This window comes from Eutrema salsugineum, unplaced genomic scaffold (assembly GCF_000478725.1).
Source record: "Eutrema salsugineum unplaced genomic scaffold, Eutsalg1_0 scaffold_2, whole genome shotgun sequence".
Lineage (NCBI taxonomy): Eukaryota > Viridiplantae > Streptophyta > Magnoliopsida > Brassicales > Brassicaceae > Eutrema > Eutrema salsugineum.
The window spans coordinates 14,915,761-14,939,787 of NW_006256829.1; the positions used below are offsets into that span (position 1 = coordinate 14,915,761).

A 24,027-nucleotide genomic window follows, 5' to 3' on the forward strand; every position below is an offset into this window, starting at 1 on the left:
GGCATCTTCTCACCGGCAGTCAACATTCAACCCAAGAGTTCCACGTGTATTCCACGTGTTGTTTAATACTCAAACCTTATCTCATAGGTTTTGGATATTATTTGGGCTTATTTTTGTATCTTTGGCTTTTGTAATTGCTGTAACTTGCCTTTGGGCTTTCGATATAATCGAATTGGACGACAACAAAAAAGATAACTATTATTCTTATTTCAGATGTTAAAAAAAAAACTATTATTCTTATTTCCAAACAAATTATTTTAATATAATTTTAATAAAAATATTTTTAATTTATATTTAAAAATAATTTCAAAACTCAAATTTTAATTTAGATTAGTTTTGATTTCAATAAATATAGCTTAAATTAGTTATTAAAAATCACAAAATTAATTGTTCTAATATATATTTTTATAAAAATAATAAATATGACATTAGTTTTAGTTTAATTTAAATATTCAAATTTAAATAATATTTTCATATTAACAGATGATAAATGATATATTATTGTAATATAAACGAGTAGATTAATATATTTTTTATAATCACGATTCAGATTAATAAAACGATCGGATTAAAATTATGTTTTTATAATTATAATTATATAAAATACTAGAAATAATATTTAAATGAAAAAATAAATCTAAACAAACGACATACACTTGAACAAATTTTAAAAACTAGATTTTACTCCGTACATTTGCACGAAAATTATTTTAATTTATCAAAAATTTTAATATAATTTGTTTTTTGTTTTTATATAAATATAATTTTCTAATAAATGATAAAAAAAATTTCTGTTATATATAAAATTGTTTGTATTGATTTATATTTTTTAGTATTATATATGATTGCGATTAGAAAAACATTATTCTAACATGTCTGTTCATATTAATCTGAAAAAAATCATGATTATATAACCGTCATTCTAACATGTATATATATATTAATTCGAAAAAGACCATGATTATTAAAAACTAATTCTAACACGTATAATATTAAAAACATATGAACATATAAATTAATATCCGGTTTATATTATTTGTAATGATATGATAATAACTTATTTTATGATTTTTAATAAATAATATAACATATATTTAAGAAAATTTATAACAAATCTAACGTAAATTTAAATTCTTGGATTTTAAAATATAAATTAACAATATATTATGTTATTAATAGTACACTAAATTTACTTGTTTGGTAACAGAATAATCTTAATTCTATTTTGATACAAAAAAGTTCTTTCCTTTTAATAGTATAAATGATTCACGTGCATGCAAGCGCACGAGATATAATATAGTTAGCTATTTAAGAAGTAAAAATATTACTAATTATATTTTATAATTAGATAATGTATAAATTTAACTAATTCAACTAGTTCCATATATAAAATAATAAACTCACTTTTCTTTTTCATTTTCGTTTATTTGTATTTTATATAAGCAAAAATGCAGTCTTTTTGTGTTTATGTTTAATTTTCATTTATGCAGACTTTTTGTGTTTTACTTTTTACTTCGTGTATTTTGTAGATTAAAATGCTTGTGGAATTGTATTTTAAAAATATCATTCTGTTATTCTCTAGCTTACCAATCAAAGCCATAAAACATAGGTGATTGTTTACGGGATATTTGGTCCTCTGCAGGAGCAAGTCTTTTGTAAAACTAAGAAACACGTGAAGGCCCGGAAAATACAATGGGGTGTGTTTTTCAAAGGCTCTCCGACGCTCAAGTTAGAAAACAATTAATTAGAAAGACCATTGAGTGGCAAATCAGAGAGTTGAAAGAGATCACAAAACGTGAGAAGTAAAGTGGACCGAGCGTGCCTGAGAAATGCGGAAACGACTCGGGCCTTTAGTGGTGATGTGCTTTTTAAGTGAAAAGAGAAGAGAAGAAGAGTTTGTTGGTAGAAAAACTCCATGGTTTAGGAACCGTCGTGGAGAGAAAATGAAGAGATTACTAGAATAGTGAATGGAAAAGTATAAGGTGCTAGTGCCTAAGACTCACAAGTATCTAAAGAGATATTATGAACTTTAAGATGGCTAAAAAAGTGACTCTCTTCCTCGTTGGAAGAGACAAAGTATTTATAGGATTTTAGTTGACTTGGGTTAGTATACCGGGTTAGTCTGTGGATCATGATTCGGGTGGGTCGGTCCACGACCCGACTTGACTGGATTCGAATCTTGTGCTTGCGTCATACTTTTGACGGTCTCACCAACTTTTCTTGACATGTTCTGCCTACTACGAGACTGCTTCTTGCCGTGTCCCTTTCGCCCTCAGTGTACGGGTTGGATCGGCGGTTCAGGCGCGGTATAGCTCTTGCTGAACCTCTGCTTTTTTCTCTGATTTCTGCGAATAATCACTTTCGCCTGACATGTGTAACAAAGATGCATTAATGTCAATCATATGGGTTTGTAAGGGTGTGGGCAATCAAGTTAGACTAAGACATTTTCTTATTTTCGAATGGAGGGAAATTTGAATAGTGTTTCCCGCTTATAGGTTTATTCATACTTGGACCTGTGCGGATCACTTTTTCTTATATCCCGATCCTTCTGGATTATCAAGTTTAGGTTTAGGACATAGAGAAGGTGACATCTCTTTCTCCTGACCACTCAGTTTCCGAATTTCTTGTCCTTGACAGCGTGGCTTGTGCTGTCAGATACGAGAAATCCGAGAACAGGTGGCTTATTGTACTGAATCTCCTGAATCTTAATGGATTCATAGTCCAATAATATATGCTTAGTTCGTATTGGGACGTAAGCCCAGTATGAATCCTAATTTGGCTCAGGGGGCGTACTTGCAAAAAAGTCATGACCACCATGTGCAAACAGGCAATTCGTCTACGTAGGAATGATTAAATTTATCCCCACATGCAAGCACACGATTTTGCCCTTTTGCAATGAATGCAACATGAATTCACCGACAGTCCCCATCTAAATGATCTCATTATAGTTGAATTTTTATCTAATGCAAAAAACTAGCAACAAAAGTGTGTTTAAGAATTCAAAGTTTATGCCAGCTTACACCAAGATACAAGAGGAGAATTAGACTCAAAAGTGATGAGGTATCTCAAAAGATGAGAAGGATGATCTATGGCCCGATTTAGCCCATAATCCCTCCTATGGCCCGAACCAACCTTTGCTAAGACTTTATGACATGCTTTTATCAGGAATCGAATAAGGAACACCAATACATGCGCTTAACCACTAACCCACTTCATTCGTTCGTTTGATAGTGTCACTCGACTGTTGGAGAAACAACTACGCCAATTACTGTCTAAAGGGATAATGTAAACATTTTTTTGGTTGGATAGTATATAATTTTCACATTTAACCAAAAAAAGAAAAGATAAAACACAGCTACAATTAAACAACATTTTTTTTTATTGCACAAGTTCAAATACTTACATCTTTTGCACGTGAAAAGAAAAAGAGTAAAATTCGTCACACACTATACATTAACTTATCCTGAGAGAAAGCAAAGGTGAAGAAGAGGTTGTACAAAACAATAGTCTCTCGAAACAAATCAAAGTTCTAAAAAGCTTATTAGTGGTTTGCGTACGTACACCACTCATCATCGTCCTTACTTTCAACAAATCAATTCAAAGATGGCAAATTAATATTATTTGATCGATCACTGGCTCGATTTCTCTTGCACCAGACGAGAATGAGTGTTGTTGCCCATGCATCCTCCACCCGCATAGCACGGTGCAGTCACATTTGCTAAATACTTCCTGGGCAATGCTATTCCGAATCTTTTCACTTTTCTTCCTCTTTTCACTTTTTTGACGACGATGCTTTCATCCTATAAAATTGTGTTATATTTTAATCAAATTACAAATTTATCATTTACTAGAGAGCCTCATAGATCAAAAAGATGAATGTCATTCACTTTTTTGTATTCGTACGTTGCTTAAATTATAAATAATAATAATTTCACCTCTTTTGGCTCTATGATGACGCTTTCGGTTTCCATAGACTTTCTCGTGTCTTCAACATCTTTTTCTGCAAAAGAGAATGATTGTTTCAATGAAGCTTATTATGCATCGAAAACCATAGAGCAAATTAAACATAAGACAAAAGCTACGTAATATCTATATAGTTTCCATAAAAGGCATTCAAAATAAAAATATACTTATAGCAATCATACATACGTGTGACGTGCAAGTGCATGCATTTTTATTTGGTACGTTTACTTCTACATATATATATATATATATATATATATGTAAAACTAGTATAAAGAACATATAACTTACCATCATCATCATCAGAAGAAGAAGTAACATCGACGCAATAAACCCTAAAGCTTGGAGATCCACAACATATCATCCTCTCGTCTAAGTTGCTCATCGTCGCTTCACCATCATCTTCTTCCTTCTTAACATTGATGACTTTATCATGATCACCATCATTGATGACTTTATCATGATCACCATCATGATTAATACCATCATCTTCTTCCTTCTTAACATTGATGACCTTATCAACACCATCATCATGATTTTCCTCATCTTGTTTCTTCACAACCTCTTCCTCCTCTTTCACCTCTTCAACATCATGATTTCTCGACGAAATCTTCTCATAAATAACCTCTTTCTTCTCTTCGACGTGATGATCAGGCGCCGGAGCCACCTTAGCCGACAACTTCAAGCTGTCGTCGGCTTCCTCCGTCTCTTCTCCGTCATCGGAGGAGCCATGCCGGAGAAGCTCCTTCTTAGACAGCGTCTGGTTCCCTTTCAAGACGCTTGCGTGGCTCCGTTTCTTCATCTCCTCTAGCCTCCGCCGGAGAAGTGGACGTATTCCCGCCGGAAGTGGCACAACGCCGCCCTCTTCCGCCCTTGCCGCCGCCCCACATCCTAACCTCGAACCACCGCAACCCATATCAATAAAACTAATAAATAGATGGTGGTATGGCCGCCACCAAAGATATCATACGGCGGCGGGTGGGTGGCGGGAGAAGGATCTAAAAACGTTATAAGAAAGGAAAGAAGAGAGCCAGTGAAATGGGAGGATGCTCAATGGAAGATAAATATTTAGGAATCGGAGAAGAAGGAGGGAGAGAATGTGAGATTATTAAAGGGTTGAGATTGTGTGATGGGATGATTGGTTAGTTGCAATTTATTTGCTAAATTTGGTAATTAGTGATTTATTTAGACAAATGCATGAGTTGGTTCTTATCTAAGTGACATCTTCATTCTTGTTGTCTTCTTTTGAATATTGACTTATTGTTATAGTCCCTCCTGAATTTCCAGATAAGTTTGATCTCTAATTTACTGTATTGGTAAACGCATTAGCCTTGAACGTATCTTAATCTTTTGTTTTAGACGAATCTTCTTCTCTATTTAATACTAAATAAATCAAAAAACAAGAAATCTATTTTTTTTTTTTTTTGGGTGTAACCAGCTGGTTAAGGGTTTTCTATTGATGTGCATACAAAGACTTACCCAACTAAAGAAACAGGCTATCTCGGACACTCAAAACCATTGGAAATCCCTCAGAAAATGATTTTACCAAAGGATTTTCGACGGCGTCGGATCCATACGTACTTACAAAAGAATATGAATATGAATATAAAACCATAACCCTACTAATATTTACATTACTAAACACAATTTTGAGTAATGTTCCCAACAATTAAAATATAATATGTTATTATAAAATTTATTAGTTTTAAAAGTAATTATATAGTATTTATTTATATTTTTATTAATTATAATTCAGATATTAAGCATAAGAATATAGTTTTATATTTTTATAATTATTTTTGATGTTTATTTTGGTAATTTTATGTTTGACCGCTAAAACAATCGCTGGTTTTTGCCAGTCAAAAATATCCTGCAAACAGATTCGCCTTAAAAAATTTAACCAGTCATACAAACCACTTAATAACGCTTAAAACCACAATCGCCCGCTTCCGCAAACTTCCACACTAGCAACCGCAACGACTGCGTTTAAACCGGTCAGACCTAAGTTAAATTTAACACAAGTTAAACCAACAATGAGGGCTAGTTGAGATTATTCTAGTTACATTGGTTCAGTCGATACAATTATGTTGATATTATCGAGTTTCTCGAACTGTGATACTGCAGAAAAGAATAAAACAAGGAATGATTCAAATTGAGAAAGATGAAATGATTTTTACCATCCAGATATGTATCATTAAAAAATTTATAAAAACATACATCGTTGGTCGCATGAGCTAACTATATATATACTGATATACAGTATGGATTTTAGAACAAATAAAATAGAAAATATATCAAATCAAGTCAATAATCCCCATGAGCTAACCATGTATAGATTTTAAGGGACCCTGGATTCAGGAATCTGGAGTTCAAAATAAAAAGTTAAAAACCAATGATAAAGGATAATAGATAATTAATAAATAGACGACAGAATGAAAGCAACTTGTGGCATCTTCATCTCCACATTCTCTATTACATTCCAAAGGGCTAGGAAGAAAATTAAGGACAAATTAAGCAACCTCGTTTTCATTTAGATGTTCCCTAATATTCTACCAATACTAAGTTACTACTTACTAACTAAATTCAAATGATTCTCCACATTTAAACCATTTGTGTACAAAATATATATGGCATTGTCACCGGCTTTGAACAACTTCTTCGCCATCTGACTCGTCTGACGCATGCTCATCCTCCTCGATCTCCTCCTCATTATCTTCCTTCACGACTATCTTCACCGCCCTCCATTTCCCTACCTCACCCTGAAACCCCAAAACATTAACCAAAATTAATTATCAAAACATTGTCTTTATAATTGTTCAAAACAATTACGAAGGAGCGAGATGAAACATACACTGCCCCCAAAATTTAAAGAGTTCATATTTACGAATAATTGGCCTCCAAATCATAAAACAATTTTTTTTATAAGTTTTCTATTAAATAGTTTTTGGCCCCATAGAAACATAATAACATGAATGTGTCCATATATATATATATATATATATTTTTTATTTAAAGAATGTGTCCATAATTAACTTAGGGACCAATGGCTTACCCGAGGCAGCCTTGTAGCTCTAGAGGAAAGAAGCCGGAACTCATACATGATCCATGGAGTGATTGTTCCTCTTGGTCTTTTGCCAATATAGAAAGCAAATGTCTTTCTCCTTCCTTCTAAATGGTTACAATCGTGATCACCAGACTCCATTAGTTCCTCTTCTTCACACTCTTCCCAATAACCCGACAAAGTCTCTCTTCCCTTTCTCTCTCGCTCTTCCTTCTTCACAAAGTAATACACTTCCTTGTTCTTCTCTCCTACAAAACAATGTATACGTACGTAACATCTGTTAAATCACAACATTTTTAATTTGACATGGTATAGTAATTAGAGAAATATCAGTTTGGAGTATAAACCTAGCAAGTCCCAAGGATCAACATTGCAAGAACGGAGCTCAGGGAGGTCGAAGTCCATCGGACGGTGGAGGACTTTCTTGGCGAGATACTCGAACACAAGATCTTCGTCATCGGGATCAAACCGAAACCCAGGAGGGAGTCTCATACTTCTTCCGTTCATGGCAAATCTCTGCGTAGAAATGTCCATCAGTATAACTTCTTTTATCGATATGCTTGGTGTTTGGTTTAGGTTCTTTATATACTTGTATGAGTGTCACCTTTAGTTCGGCAAAAGAGGATTCTACTTTTCCTTTAACTACTTTTCATGTACTATTAATTTGAAGAGATAAATTGATAAATTTATTGTTACTTAACTGCCAATTCAATGTTGGAGTTCAATTAGTTTTATTTATTTTTAAATAAAAAATGCTAGATCGCCGGTGAATTGTTGTGCATGTACCCATGCAGTCAACGTTAATAAGATTTTGAATATAACTTTTCTTTCTCTATAAGAAAGTAACTTACTCTTCTTTTTTTGGGTAAAGGTTATTGAGTTTTTCTCCCAAAATGAAATAATAAAGTTATATGGTCTAATAGCTCCAACACACTTACCGTACGTGGTACTGTCACAATAGAGACTGTATCTTATGCGACATAATATAGTATAAATTTAACCTAGAAACTTTGAGCGCTCAATCTGTAGAAAAAAAAACAACTTAGATAAAAAAAAAACGTAGATGTTTTGGATCAGGTATATATCATAAATGCAAGAAATCATGGGATCAGATTTTTATACCCTAGCATGTGAAATTATACTAATGTAATGTATGTCTTAAATATGAATGTACCAAAAAAAAGTGTAACTAAAATTTTTTTCACGTGCAACCTAAAATTTTATAGATTTAATGTCCTTTTTATATGAATACGTTGAAAAAGAAAACAAATATAGCTAGGAATATATATATATATATATTATGTTATATCTTTTTATCAAAATAAAGTATATATATATATATTATGTTATATATTTTTATCAAAATAAGGTAAATCAAGAATAGATAGATATATATCTCACAAATGTAAGAGCGTCTATATATCATCGTGGGATCAGACATTTATTTGTCTATAAAATTTCTCATATGAAATAATATTGTCGGGATAACATACAAGTTTAACTCAAAAAAAAAAAATTACATACAATTTCAAAAATAAGAAATTTGAGTAAAATATGCATAAGCAATGATTAAGAAATTAGAATAATTAAATAAAGTGTGTTCAGAAAACAAAAGTGAAATTGAAAGAGAGTCCAAGTCGATCCCAACTTAAAAGATTTTGAGAGGCTGACTTAACGAGTAAGTTATGAAGATGTTGGACTGACTCAATTTTCTACTCTAACTTCTTTATTTTCAACTATTTTTCTTAAATTATTGTAATATGTTTTATCTTTGGAGTGGTGGTTTTGCCTTTTCTTCTTCTTTTTTTTTCCTTCGAGCAATAAAGATCACAAAGTCCGCCAAACCAAAGTTGTTCTATTTTTTTGCCTTCAACTTTCCAGCATCAGACTTTGAATTGTACAAATAGCATTTATGTTTACTCCTTTTCGTAGAATGTAATCTTTTTATACTCTAGAAATAAAGTTACACTAATATTTTGTTATTAAAAACAAGAAAAGAAAATGAATAAAGATGATTGTTTAAACATTAAGGAAGATAATGTAAAAAAAAAACGTAAAAGAGAATGCAGTCATTTTTATCGGTCGCATGAGACTACTTATGTTGTTTAATCTGGATTTGAAATTTGAACATCTTATACTTACACTAATGCTAAACTGTAAAAGGGGAAAACAATGAGTTCAATAACCAAACAGGAGCAACATTGTACATAGAAAAAGATAAATCATCTTCGTATAGATCTCTTTGGTAAGACATAAGCAGTACTTAACATGATTCAGTAAACGATTCGGAACTTTCCACATCCAATGGCGAATATCAATCAATTGGTTTCTTAATCTAGCGCTATCTTCCCTCCGATTTGATCATATTTTTATTCTGAAAAAAAAATTAATATAAATATTCATAATTGTGTGACTAAAGAATATACATTCTTTTAACTTCAGCAAAGTTAATTTACCAAATTTGAGCGAAGTTTATAATTAAGTGGGTTGTATAGTGATATCGTTTTGGTACTACACGGATTTAAATCCGAAAGTATGCGTGTGCAAGTTGAACAAAGAAAACTAAAAGAATTGTGGTTGCATTTGAAAGAAATCCATTTAATTACAACTATATTTACTGTATATATATTTTTAATAAGGATCATTTAGAAGAACAAAAACTAGGCAAAACTTTTATTTGCTGTATTTTAATTAAAGAAATAGAAAAGATTATAGTTTTTCAAAATTAGAATCAGACGTTGTACTCCCCCCACGCAGCAATTTGGATTTGGTACTTTTCTTCACCTCGAAGATGTTGCCTTTCAATTTTCTTTATTTGTTTCTTCTCAGTTTTCGTTCCACTTTTATATTGTAATGATTTTAGCGACATTGCTTAAGCGATCACATTCATGGATGAAAAAGCTTCATTTCTTTATAACGTAATGTTGTGAATTGATGGATGATAATGATATAATTCCACTACTGTCTTTCGATAAAAATGTTTCTCACAAGTGTTGAAAGAAACTAATCCACAATCTGATGATTAAATTGAAGATTATATTGGCAGGTGAAACATTGGTAGACGAAGTGTTAGACGCTAAATCTCCGATTAAACGTTTTAGACATAAAAGTTGAAAACTTTTGCAGAAAAAAAGATAGAAAATAGAATACCATAGGTGAAAAAACTCTGAGCTCATAATCTTTTTTTTTATAAAAAAGTAACTACTGTTATATTTGTATAACTGTAACATTTGTATAATGAATTCATAATATTGAGCTTTTAAGTAATTACTAGATTTTTCACCTACGCTACGTGTGTATATGATTTTAATTACTATTTTAATAAAAATATGTAATTAATTATATTTACTAAGATATTATTTTATATATATATATTAACAAAAGTAATAATATGAATAAAAATAATCTCAGTTTTAATCTTAAAAATTATATCTAATTTGTAAGGTTTTATAGTTTTATTTAACATATATATATATATATATATGTTTTCTTTGGAAAACCAATACATAATTTAGTATAATTGATATAAACTAATTTCTAACCAAATTAATGTTAATGGCATATGATGTAATTAATCTAGTAAGTTGAACTTACTTTTAAAAAATCTTTAAAATATTCTCTAGGATTGACAACTCAGCATGACATTCATGTAAATAATACATGAGACAATTTTAAAGTGCCCTTGTCAATTAATAATATAAGATATTAAATCAGAAATTTGTATTAGTTAGATCATTCAAGAATTTTTTTTTTTGCCACATATTCATAAAAACTTTTCACATGATCATATGAAATGAATAATGCGAGAAAGATACAAAAATTACATTTTATTTTCAGATTATGATTGTCATAGATTAATTTTTTTTTTGAGTTGTTCTGTGTGATTCAGTTACTAATTTTTTTTATGTAAGTTGTATTGATTTTTACTATTTATTTGTGTTTTTAATATATATATATATATGTTTTCTTTGGAAAACTAATAATTTAGTATAGTTGACATAAACTAATGTCTAACCAAATTAATGTTAATAGCATATGATGTAATTAATCTAGTAAGTTGAACCTACTTTCTGAGATTTACAACTCAGCATGACATTCAAGTAAATAATACATGAGACAAATGTTTTTTTAAAGTACACTTGTCAATTAATAATATAAGATAACAAACCAGAAATTGGTATTGGTTAAATCATTTAAGAATTTTTTTTTTTTGCCACATGTTCATAAAAATTTTCACATGATCGCATGAAATGAATAATGCAAAAAGATACAAAAAATTACATTTTATATTCAGATTATGCCATAAATTAATATGATTTTTTTTTAGTTGTTCTATGTAATTTATTAACTAAATTTTTTATGTAAGTTGTATTAATTTTTACTATTTATTTGTGTTTTTAATCAAAAGTATGCTATGATGAAATATAAAAAGAATAAAAAATAACAGAAAGAATTTATCCATAGATTAAAAAGTCATTACAATGAAGGTAAAAAAATATATGTAAAAACCAGCTTTCTTAGATATAAAATAATGTTTGCTACTTCAATATTGTTTGCAAATATGTAAGTATGAGAATTGAATCATCATCACTTGGGTTTATTCTCATTGAAGAACCATTGAAAATTTACCACAGCCAATATATGCCACCAGACAAAATTCCGGCTCCTATATGTTTCAAGTAAACGTAAAACATATTTATTTTGTCGATTTTTATTATTATTAATTTGTTTCAAAGTTCATTCTTTAATTATATATTCTCTTGGTTTCTAAATTATTTTTTCTTAGATACCAAAGATTTGTGCTTATTATCTTGCTTTTTCATTTGTAAATTAAACTCAAAATTTATATCAATTAAAGTAGCTAAAGAAGAAGAATAGATTTTAACTATCTTGCTTTTTTTTGTCTTCCATAGAAAACATATATAATGAGATGAAATTAAATAAAATAAAAAATTTATTCACTTTGGTTTGAAAAAGTGAGGTATAATTATTGGGATAAATTTGATCTTTCCTACGTAGACGAATCACATGCTTACAGGTGGCATTCATAACTTTTTTTGCAGGTACGATCCTCCTGGGCCAAATCAGGATTCATATTGGGCTTACGCCCCAATACAACCTAAGCATATAGCACCGGGCCTCGAATCCATTCGGGTTTGGGAGATCCGGCATGATAGGCCACCTGTTCCCGGGTTCCTCGTATCTGACAGCGTAGTGATAACATTGTATTTTGACCACTTTTATGGATCGAATTTAAATGATTTTCAAATTTTTTTATATTTTTTAAGTGGTTTGAGTATGGTTTTCTAGTATTTATAGTTCCAAGACTCTTTTCAGGTAATTAAGGCAAAATGAGTACATCTAGGAGCAAAAGATCATTTTGGATAAATTCATACCGTCAAAAGTTTCCATCCGATGAAGACCTTCTCACCGTCTGATCATCCCCAAAATTGGACTTAATATAAAAGAGACAACTAGCTTTCAAATGAAATTGGTTTGGAAACAATCCAGTTGTTAGATCTCTAGATATCCTTGATGCACTGAAGACATGTTCTGCAGTCTCGCAAAGCAAGCAAGCGCAGAATGAAGATTTAACCTTATAAGCCAATCTCCGCAGCTCCAGGAGCCACGACCGCGGAGAACACACTCTTGGCCACGGTTAGGACTCTCTGGCCGTGGCCAAGCTCCCATTCACCACAGGTGGAAGCCTCACGACCAGTGCCGACTAAAAGGCAGGCCCAAGACCCCGTTTCAAGCCCAATTCATCTTCTCTTCAAACAAAACCCTAAGGACGACTGGACAGAGTTGAAGACCTATAAATATGTATCTAAGCAGACCTATTTTCGTGTGCCTCAGAAGAATCCCTTTTGGGAGCCACCAAATTTATTTTTTCAAGGGTTTTTATGTTCTTAGTTTTTAGTTTAGGAAGATAGAGATTTCTCTTGAACCCTAATTATTTTCTACCTTTATTATAATTCAGTTTTTACTTTTATGCATCTTTCAATTTCGTTTTTACCTTCTTTATATTAGATTGGTTGTTTAAAGGATTTAAAGAGAAGTTTTCTCCGAGTCTAGATCTCGAAATCGAGATGCTTCTTCTTCATCTCCTTGTCTCTTTTTCTTTACTTATTTCTTCTTATTACTTTATGCACGTTTTTGAATAATGAGGTATGAGTTTAAAGGCTCCATCGAAGGGAACCGAATATGCTCGGTAGGGATCTTCGTTAGATAAACCAAGCCGAATTCTAGAAATTTTTCTTCTAAGCTTATACTTAAAGCATGGATCTAGCGTCGCAAACTAGAGACTGATCTAGGTCCTTGGTGTTGCGAAAGTAATCATCCAGGGCCAGATCTAGCTTGAGAAGAGCGATTCTACCATAGGAGTGAAAATCTATCTATGGGTGAATCGTGAATGTTGACGAGTCTTCTGCAAGTTCCTGCATCTTCTCCCTTCCAGGACCAGAGTGGAAACCTACTGGTCAGGGTTGCGAGAGACAGTTGGTTATGGCCACGACAGTGGCATAGTCTTACCATCATGGCTCGAGTTCTAAGAATTTACTAGGATCAATATTAAGAGCTTTGTTGCGCAATTTGAATCGATCATATCCCGTAGACATCCTTTAGACTTATTATCGATTATTTACTTCTAGTTTAGTTTTAAATTCCTCTTTAATATACATATATATAAATCGTTACAACCTATCTAAAACCTGTTTTCCGTCTTAGACTTCGTTTACTAATTCTGGTTTTAAGGTTCACGTGGATTCTCTGTGGATCGATACCCTAAGTATTACAACGCACTGTGGTGAACTTACAGATATCTAGGGTTATAAATTTAAAACATGAAGCCGCAAATTCAACCTTAGCAGCATCATGTAGGCCATGTTGTCAGGCACAAGGAGGCCGAAAACTGAGTGGTCAGAAGGAGGATAGGTCACCTTCTCTATGTCCTAGACCTAAGCTTGGTGATCCAGAAGGGTCAAGATATAAGAAAGAGTAGCCCGCACAGGTACCCGGAGAGCGGAGTCATTCATTTAAGCAACCTCGACAGCTCGGTCCCAGTATCGAGAGATCCGGGCTAGCTATGAGTGAATCTATAAGTGGGAAACACTATTCAATTTTCCCTCCATTCAACAGTAGGAATATGCCTTAGTCTAATTTGATTACCCATACCCTTACAAACCCATGAGATTGGCATTTAATGAATCTTTCTTACACGTATTAGGCGACAGTGAACTTTCGCAGGAGTTAGAGAGAAAAGCAGAGGTTCAGCAAGAGTCATACCGCGTCTGAAACGCTAACCCAACTTGTACACTGAGGGCGAAAGGGACTCGCCGAAGAACAGTTTCGTAGCAGGCAGAACATGCCAAAGAAAGTTGGTGAGACCGTCAGAAGTGTGATGCAAGCACAAGATTCGAATCCAGCCAAGTCGGGTTGTGGACCGACCCTCCGACCCACCCGATTCACTATCCACAGACCGATCCAGTATACTAACACGGATCAGCTAAAATCTTAGAAATACTTTATCCCTTCCAACAAAGAGGGAGACACATACTTTTAGCTTTCCTAAGGTTCATAATATCTCCCTAGATACTTGTGAGTCTTACACGCTAGCACTTTATACTTTCCGATCACTATTCCAACCATCTTTTCACTTTTTCTCCACGGTGGTCCCTAAGCCGTGGAGCATTTCCACCAATAAACTCTTCTCTTCTTCTCTCTTTCACTACAAAAAGCCCATTACCGCTAAAGGCCCAAGTTGATTCCACCATCCTCAGGAACACTCGGTCCACTTTCTTCTCTTAATTTTCTGATCTCTTTCTGCTCTCCGATTAGCCACTTAGTTGACTTGCGTTCGGAGAACCCTTCGAAAAATACACCCCCACCGTATTTTCCAGCCTACACGTATTTCTTGGTTTTGCAGGAGACTTGCCCCACAAAAGGATTAAAAATCCCCTAAACAATAATCATTCAAAATCATTTAAAAGTTAGCATAGATAATATAATACAAGACAAATGTTGTCATGAATCTAAAAGCAGGAATTGTAATTATTAATTATTTTTTCAATGTAGTATATTAAATCAGAAATATGTGTTGACTAAATTAGCTAAGAAAATAAAATATTTTTTCTATTTATGATTTTACATTATTTTATAGAAAAATTATCAAAGATGAAACTAAATGTTTTAAAAACAATGATCTTTTTATTTAAAGAACTGAAGTATAATTTTTAATATTCGTATCAATATTGTAATTATTAAATATCATTTGATTACTTTGTTATAGTTTTATTTAGTTTATATTTAATATTCAAACATTTAATTTATAAAGATATTTTATTTCTTTTTTATTTTAATTTTGTTTAAAAAAAATAATTACATTATCTATTGAATAATAAGAAAATCTAAAATTTTTCATACATATTATAATTTAAAACTTTTATATCAGAAATAAAGTATTTTAGTCTGATGTTAGACATGTTAGATAAAACATATTAATCCAATTAAAATATTTAATGTGCAATTTCATTCAAAAAAAAAATACTATTAGAATTAATTATAAAATTAATAATTATCTAGTATTTATACAATTTTATTACAAAATAAATATAATTTTAATCATTATCTACAATTGCATAATCAGCATATATATTTGCAATTATATATATCAGCTAACATTTTGTAATTATTTTTATATACCTTATATTTGTATATTCGAATAAAATAATTATGGTTAATATTTACTCCAAACATGGTGCGGATAATCACCTAGCAGTACATTGAAAGACAAACTAACAATCACAATTCTTGCTTTCAGATTCATGACAACTTTAGTCTTGTATCATATTATTATGGTAATTTTTAAATAATTTTAATGATTATTCCTCATTTTTATCTAACCAAAGTGAATAAGTTTTTTTTATTTTATTTAATTTGATTCTCATTATATTTGTTTTCTATGGAATACAAAAACTTAAAATTGTTAAAATCTGTTCTCCTACTTTAATCAATACAATTGTTTTAGTTTAATGTACAAATGAAAAAATAAACTAATAAGTACAAATCTTACTCATATCTAAGAAAAATTAGTTTTGAAACCAAGACAAAATATGATTATGGAATAAACTTGGAAACAAATTAATAATAACAAAAACCGACAAAGTAAATATGCTTTTTGTTTACCTCAAACATATAAAAACCATAATTTTGCCTTGTGACATATATTAAATGCACTCACAGTCTTATGTAACTCCAGTTAAATACTTTTAAATTTTATATAACTTTCAGGGCTATATGCTGTAGAAATCAAAGCTGGAACATCCTGGATGAGGTCCTTTGCGGCAAGTGGTTGTGGTCTCTCCTCCTTGTTTTTGAGGCTTACTGAATGTATTCGGATGCTGCTTGGTCAGCTAATTGTTACATTTGTGGTTCAGGTTGGGTTGTTAAAACATTATCATATGCCAAATTATTCCAAAGATCTTCCTTGGATACATCTGTCTCATTCGTCTTAATGACGAAACCTCTTTCTTTATTCTCAGCGCATCGCTTTTTAAAAAGTGTCAGGTATCAACCACTTGACATGTTACGAGGATTGTTTGAAATTTATCATTCTTTTCTAATCTGGTGGCCAAGCTTTGGAAATTTATGATCTCTTTTTTAAAATAAAACGGCTTGTAGTGGCTTTGTCTATATCTCCTTTCATCATATTCTTTGTTTAGCTAATAATTAAACAGAAAGGTTAACCAAGTTTCTTTTACATTGTAATGACTTATTCCTTAGTGAAAACTAACTCTATTCTTTTACTGTTTTGAATTGAAATGGTTGCACACAAAAAAATAATATAAAATTTATTATAGTTATGTGACAAAAAATTGGATATTAATCTAGAAGTCTCTAAATATATATGCATACATATGTATATAAATTTCACTATTTTATTTGTTCTTAGTTATTTATATAATTATAATATTTAAATGGTTGCATACACATAAAAAAATAACTTAAAATTTATATTACTTATGTGACAAAATTTGGATGCTAATGTAGGAGTCTCTTAATATGTGTGTATACATATGTAAATAAATTTCTACTATTTTTTATTTATAAAATTAAAACATCTAATTTAAATTATTATTTTTCCTACTTCAATATTATTTATTTTAGTTTTTATTATTAATATATAATATATACATAATTTCCTTATCTGTATTAAATTGTAAAAAATAATAATATAATTTGGAAATTTTTTAATTTTAGATGTTTAGGTGGACCATTTAAAATTTTATACAGAATTTCCTTATTCAGCAATAATATCACATGTAGAGTTGGATCAATGAAAATTTTATACAAAATTTCTTTATTCAGAAATAATATTAGAATTTGTAAACTTTCTTTATTCTGAATATTGATGTTGACCAATAAAATTACTCTTTTAAATCTTATGTGACGCTTTTAGAGGCATATAGCTTCAACTTTTATTAGTAATAGATGCTTTGAAAATGGCATGAATACTGTACTTAAGTGTAATGCTTTAAGACGAATCTACATCTAAATTTCCACCGAATATCATAATTGTAACTTTTGTGCATTTATTAATTACAATAAGTTTCATATACTAGAAACTAAGACATCTGTAATGGTAAAAGACTCATTTTGAGGCTCTCATAAAAAAATTTAGTATTTTAATAAAATTTTAGTTTATAATTACATTTTTTTTCAAAAACTTATGAACCAATTAAAAAAAAACCCCATAAACTCAAGAATATCTTGCATTATGGGCTCAAATGAATTTCCCGTTCCCGAGAGTTGGTTTTAACGCTAGATCAATCTATGAGAACATGCATTATTTGTTTGAATGCTCCAAAAACAAGGACATTCCAGAAGAGATAAGCCGATGCTACCTTTGGATCTTATGGTAGCTATGGAAAAATCAAAATTTGTTTCTGTTTGAGGGAAATACTTTCACAGCGAATGAAACATCGGCCAAGGTATGGGAGGACACAAATCAAAGGTTTCAGATACAAAACTCCTCTCAGGAAGACAGCTTTGAATGAAGGACTCGAGTCAGCAAGCCAAAAAATGGAAACCACCAGATACGGGCTTTCTCAAGTGTTATATCAGTATAGCTTGGTCCAAGAAACAGAGTTTGGCTGGAGCGGCCTGGATCCTTAGAGATCACAATGGTAACATACTATCACAGGCGAGAAGAGCCTTCACTAGAGTTTTGAATATTAATGAGGCGAAAGAAAAAAGCCTCTTATGGGCCATAGAAAGCATGTGGAGCTTACATGTGGAGAAAGTGGTTTTCGGAACTAAGGCGACAGAGTTTTTTGGGGCAATTAAAAAGCCCAATGCATGGTCGGCATTCTGAGGGCAGGTATCAAATTTGAGCTCAGATTTGCAGAACATCAACGAATAGGAGGTGGCAGTGGAAGATTCACAGAGCCAGCTTGGGAAAATCGATGGCAATCCTATGTTGCAACTGGCGAGCCGGCTTGGCTTAGAGACCGTCTTCTATTGGAGAAACCAGCTACCTCTGTGTAGCTTATTTTATCTTTTGTTCATGTTTTGGTTTGAAACGTTGGTGAAGTTAAACGTTTATTCCCACTCGAATAAAGCGATTTTTCGGTGAAAAAAAAAACTCAAGAGTCTCTTATGAATCTCTCAAAAAATTTTAAATGAAAAAATCATTTTACTCTTTATCCTTATTTTTATTTTTTTATTTTCTATTTAATGGTGAAAGACTCTTTAAAAGATTCTCACTACAGATGCTCTAAGTACAAAATGACTTCTTTCATGAAAAAGTTTGTCCACAAAGAGACTACAAACATGAGAAAATAGTAATTCTTGTATCTATCCTCACGCGAGGAAATCAACATGGAAATTAGTAAAACATAGAGTCAACTAAGACCATCTCCAATGGTCCTTCAAATTTCATTTTTTCCTTCATTTTGAAGATAAAAATAAAGAAATCTTCTCCAATGGTGCTTCATTTCACCTTCAAAATGAAGAAATGAACAGTGTTCTTTCATATTTGAAGGAATACTATTCATTTCTTCATTTTTTGAAGGTGAACATTTTTATTTACAAAATATATCTTTAACTTTTTATGTTTTGATATATACCCAAACACAACTTATATATTTTTAATTCAATTAATTTTAAAACAATAAACTTAACCAATAAAATTATAAAGTAGAACTGTAATAAACACAACAAAAAATACAATAATATTTATTAATTAAGAAATACAATAACATAACCAACAACAAAATTAAAAATATATAATTAATATTAAATTATAAATAATAAAATTTAACATAACACAAACTAACAACTTAATAATCCGGAAAACCACTTCCAGATCCATTAAATTATTAAAATATTGTCCAAATGAGGTTGATTCTGAAGGAGGAGTTTCTTGATTTTGTTGTTGTTCAACCTTTTTTTTTTGTAAAATCCATGCTTGTTCAGCTTGAACATATGAACGGATATTCAAATCTTGTATGGAATTTAAGTCTTGCAACAAAATTTTTTTTTTTTAAGTTCTTTCAAAGCATAATTCTTACTCTGTATATCTAAATATTTGTTTTCTTGTATATCATAAGATTATGCTATGGTTTGTTCTTATTTACATTATGTAAATATAATTTTCTTTATATAATAAAATTTTAAATTATATAAAATCATAATTTAGTTGAACAATTATTCTAAATAAAATAAATAGGTGAAAATTTGTAAAACTGAAAAGTAGTGTATCTTGTTAGCAATTAATAATAAAATAAAGATAGAATATGCTTGGAATATTCTTTTTGAAAAAAAATGAAGAAAAATTTGTTCTAATAGTTTCTTCATTTTTTTGAAGAAATTTCATTTTTGAAGTAAAAATGAAAAAACCATTGGAGATGCTCTAAATGGAGAAAAGAGAGGAAGAATATGGCATTAGAATTTTAAGACATGATTGTTAAAAAAGTCAGGAAAAGCAGGCAGTTGCCAAAGTCAGAATTTGAGGCGGTAAAATGAAAAACATGAGTGAAATTAGTGGAGCCCACCTTCACTATTTACGTATAGTAACTCAAACTTTTTACGTCTATATATACGAACAAAATCTTTCAATTGTAAACACAACAACTCCTCATTCTCAATTATAAGCATCCTCCTCTCTCTTATTCTCTCGTTCTCTCATTTACCAGTATCTCTGTTCTTTTGCGGATATAAAATTTTCGTCTTTACTTATATTTATCTTAATAATAAATTATACCTATTATTAGAATACGTTATCAGCACCGATCACTCTATATCATAACTAAATAAATATATACATAATATATACATTACTATAATAGGCGGTATGTCGCTTGTATAATTATTTATTATTTTTTAATGGATGTTTAATACATTACTATTCATTTAATATTATAATGGGCGGTTTGTCGCTTCTTTATTATTTTATTATTTTATATCATGGTTGCTAAATACACCATAATTTTTATTTATTAATATTACAATGGCCGACTATGTTACCTTGTAATTTATTTACTAAATAAATATGGATGATTACGTCACCATAATATCGCTGTTAAATACATATTTATATAATGGTTATTATATAAGGAGGCTCTGCCACCTGTATATAAATCCTGTATCTAAAAAAATTTAATAGATTTAAGCTTATTAAAAGTTTTAGATTAATCATTTTCTTCAATTATTTTTTCACCAACGGTCACAAAGAAAATCTTCATAAACTTTTCACTTTTTCAAACGGCTATGAACAATGTTTTTCAATCTATAAATATACTTATCCCTCATTCATTCATTTCATCAAAACATCATATCTTCTTTCAAATATTTTTCTGGTTTTCATTCCATAAGAAAGATGATTTGTCTGCTGTTGATTTTAAGTGCAATTGTAATTTTTGCTTCTATTTATGGTCTCTCCGCTGGAGAATTTACTCCAGAAGAGTATACCTCAACTGTTATGTTACTTTTCTATGAAATATTTTTTTTTTATAATCGCTTTAATTATTCATGTAAACGATTCATTTTAATATAAAACATTATTATCTTACTAATAATATTTTTCTAAATTAGAAAATCAAATGGCAAACATTGAGAAGCTTAAGTTCCGGCTCTCAAAATAACTGGAGCAAACTACATAGCATGGATCACCGATGCAGAACTTTATCTAGAGTCAGAAAAGTTAACCGGCACCATAAAAGAGGGAAATGAATCGTCTGCCCATGATAAGGCAAATGCGATCATTTTTCTGAGGAAATATCTAGATGAAAATATGACGCATGACTATGCAAACATAAAAGATCCAGCAGAGCTGTAGCAAGCTCTCAAAGAAAGGTTTGACAACCAGAGGGAAATAAACCTTACCCATGCTCTTGAAGAGTGGAAAAACTTGAGGTTCCAAGATTTTGAAAAGGTTGAGGAATATAATCCGCTATTCTGAGAATAGTCTCACAACTGAAATACTGTGGTAAACCCGTCTCCGAGGCAGAAATGCTCAAAAAGACGTACCTAAAATTTCATAAGGAACATCGTGTTCTACAAGAAATGTATAGAAATTGTGGGTATACGAGATTCTCTGAATTGATCATAACACTCATATTAGTAGATAAGAATAATGAACTTCTCATCAGAAACCACAATTCTCGACATACGGGAACCAAAACATTTCCTGAAGCAAATGCAACGGTTGTAGAAAAACCTGAAAGAAAAATTCAAACCAATAGGGGTCATGGCCATCGATTCAATCGCGGACGAGGCAGAAGTTACAACCCAAAAGGGAGGAACTCATACAAGTGGGTTTGGTCTGAACAAACTTCAAAGGGGAAAGAACCTAAAGCAAATACCACCCAGAAGCGTGAGGATGTATGTTACAGATGCGGGTCCAAAAGACATTGGTCTCGTACCTGCCGAACCCCTCCACATATTTGTAAGTTGTACCAAGAGTCTGTCAAAGGCAAAGGGAAATAAGTGAACCTCACGGAACACTTCGAGGGTACATCATACCTCGACTCCTCCGACTTTGCGGATGATTTCGACGAGACCGCTGTAGCGGATAACTGAATTACTTGTAGTGAGACTACTGAATAGTCTCCGCTAATGCAATGTATAATTATCACATTTCAGTTTTAAAACGAATAATGTTGTTAACAGCCTATTGTATAATTATTACATTTTAAGTTTTTAAAACATATAGTGTTGTTTTTACAAAAATCTAATGTAACTTATGTTTTTCAATAAATGAAACTTATGTTTTCTTTAATAATGTTTATGTTAATTACAGAGATGGATCATCTTAAAGATGGAACAATATCTAAAGAAAATGTTCGAGAAATCTGTATACCAGATAGTGGAACAACACACACTATCTTGAGAAAGAAAAAATATTTCTCTAATTTGAAACCGACAAAGATTATTGTCAATACAATATCGGATCCCGCAGACTTGATTGAAGGAACAGGCAAAGCCAACTTTACGTTGCCTAATGGAACAAAATTTTCCATCAATAATGCCTTGTATTCTCCAAATTCAAAAAGAAATTTGTTGAGTTTCAAAGACATATACCGTCAAGGATATGACACTCAGTCTGTAACTGAGAATGGAAAGAAGTATATGTATGTAACTTCTGATAATTTAGGCAAAAGACTTATATTGGAAAAGTTTCCAGAACTCCCTTCCGGTTTACATCATACTTATATAGATGCAATAGAATCACATCTCGTGACAAAACAAAATCCAGATTAACATTGTGGCATGATCGCCTCAGTCACCCAGGAACATCAATGATGCGAAAAATTATAGAAAACTCACATGGTCATTCGATGAAAATCCATGAGATACATCTGAAAAATAAAATGATATGTGCTGCATGTTCTCTTGGTAAATTGATTTTAAGGCCATCGCCAACCAAAATTAATAATGAATCACCAAAGTTCCTTGAACGAATTCAAGGGGATATTTGTGGACCAATACATCCATCATGTTGACCATTCCACTATTTTATGGTATTAATTGACGCATCCAGCAGATGGTCACATGTTTGTCTATTATCATCTCGAAATATGGCATTTGCGAGATTTCTAACTCAGATAATAAAACTGCAAGCTCATTTATGTGATTATCCCATTAAGAGAGTTAGATTAGACAATGCTGGTGAATTCACATCCCAAGCATTCAATGATTATTGCATGGTAATGGGGATTGAAGTTGAACATTCTGTGGCTCATGTTCATACACAAAACGGTTTGGCTGAATCAATAATTAAGAGTCTGCAATTGATTGCAAGACCATTGATTATGAAATCAAAACTCCCAACATCCATATAGGGACATGCTATTTTGCATGCAGAAGCACTTATTCGGATAAGATCAAGTGCGTTTGGTCGAGAACCAAATATTTCTCATCTAAGGATCTTTGGTTGTGCGGTTTACGTGCCTATAGCACCACCGCAACGTACTAAGATGGGACCACAAAGACGGTTGAAAATATATATATTGGATATGATTCTCCATCTATTATACGATACATAGAACCACAGGCTGGTGATGTCTTTACAGCACGATTTGCCGATTGTCACTTCGATGAGAAAGTATTCCCGGTTCTAAGGGGAGAAAATAAGGGTGTAAGAAAGGATATCAAATGGAGTGTACCATCTGTGTTACACCTCGATCCTCCCACTACACAGTCAGAACTAGAAGTTTGACGAATTATGCATTTGCAGAGTATAGCAAACCAGCTACCTGATGCATTTGCAGATACCAAGAGGGTTACTAAATCACATATATCAGCTGCAAATACTCCTGCTCGTACCACAAGACCGTGGAAAAGAAGATGATACACGTGAGTCTAGAACACGCTTGAATCGTGGTAGATCTGTCGGTTCTAAGAACAAAAATCCTAGAAAACGAAAGGAAGCTGAAATGCATAATACTCCCAAAATAACAGAAATCATTTTGGAAGAAGCAAATCATGAAACTAATGATAATCCA

The 24,027-nt window shown here is 31.5% G+C and overlaps 2 protein-coding genes across 2 annotated transcripts; both read right to left on the bottom strand.

Annotated features, from left to right (window-relative positions):
• Positions 1-3,419: 3,419 nt before the first annotated feature.
• LOC18017999 lies at positions 3,420-5,002 on the bottom strand. Its single transcript, XM_006401994.2, has 3 exons — positions 4,255-5,002; positions 3,936-4,000; positions 3,420-3,800 (listed from the first exon to the last, which is right to left on the bottom strand). The coding sequence occupies exons 1-3, from the start codon at positions 4,877-4,879 to the stop codon at positions 3,630-3,632; spliced, it is 861 nt and encodes a 286-aa protein (XP_006402057.1). The 5' UTR covers positions 4,880-5,002; the 3' UTR covers positions 3,420-3,629.
• Positions 5,003-6,416: 1,414 nt separating this feature from the next.
• On the bottom strand, positions 6,417-7,574 carry LOC18018000 (NAC domain-containing protein 41). The gene is made up of 3 exons (XM_006401995.2): positions 7,372-7,574; positions 7,016-7,272; positions 6,417-6,722 (listed from the first exon to the last, which is right to left on the bottom strand). Exons 1-3 carry the CDS (start codon positions 7,556-7,558, stop codon positions 6,600-6,602), a joined length of 567 nt encoding a protein of 188 aa, XP_006402058.1. The 5' UTR covers positions 7,559-7,574; the 3' UTR covers positions 6,417-6,599.
• Positions 7,575-24,027: the final 16,453 nt, after the last annotated feature.

What these genes read in the sequence shown, in the direction of transcription:
- LOC18018000 (XM_006401995.2), bottom strand. Translation starts at nt 7,558, where the DNA reads ATGGACATTTCTACGCAGAGATTTGCCATGAACGGAAGAAGTATGAGA. An exon ending in TGATCCTTGGGACTTGCTAG is followed by an intron (nt 7,273 to 7,371) that starts GTTTATACTCCA and finishes ATTGTTTTGTAG; the next exon opens with GAGAGAAGAACAAGGAAGTG. An exon ending in GAGCTACAAGGCTGCCTCGG is followed by an intron (nt 6,723 to 7,015) that starts GTAAGCCATTGG and finishes TTGGGGTTTCAG; the next exon opens with GGTGAGGTAGGGAAATGGAG.
- LOC18017999 (XM_006401994.2), bottom strand. Translation starts at nt 4,879, where the DNA reads ATGGGTTGCGGTGGTTCGAGGTTAGGATGTGGGGCGGCGGCAAGGGCG. An exon ending in TTCTTCTGATGATGATGATG is followed by an intron (nt 4,001 to 4,254) that starts GTAAGTTATATG and finishes TCTCTTTTGCAG; the next exon opens with AAAAAGATGTTGAAGACACG. An exon ending in TCATCATAGAGCCAAAAGAG is followed by an intron (nt 3,801 to 3,935) that starts GTGAAATTATTA and finishes ACAATTTTATAG; the next exon opens with GATGAAAGCATCGTCGTCAA.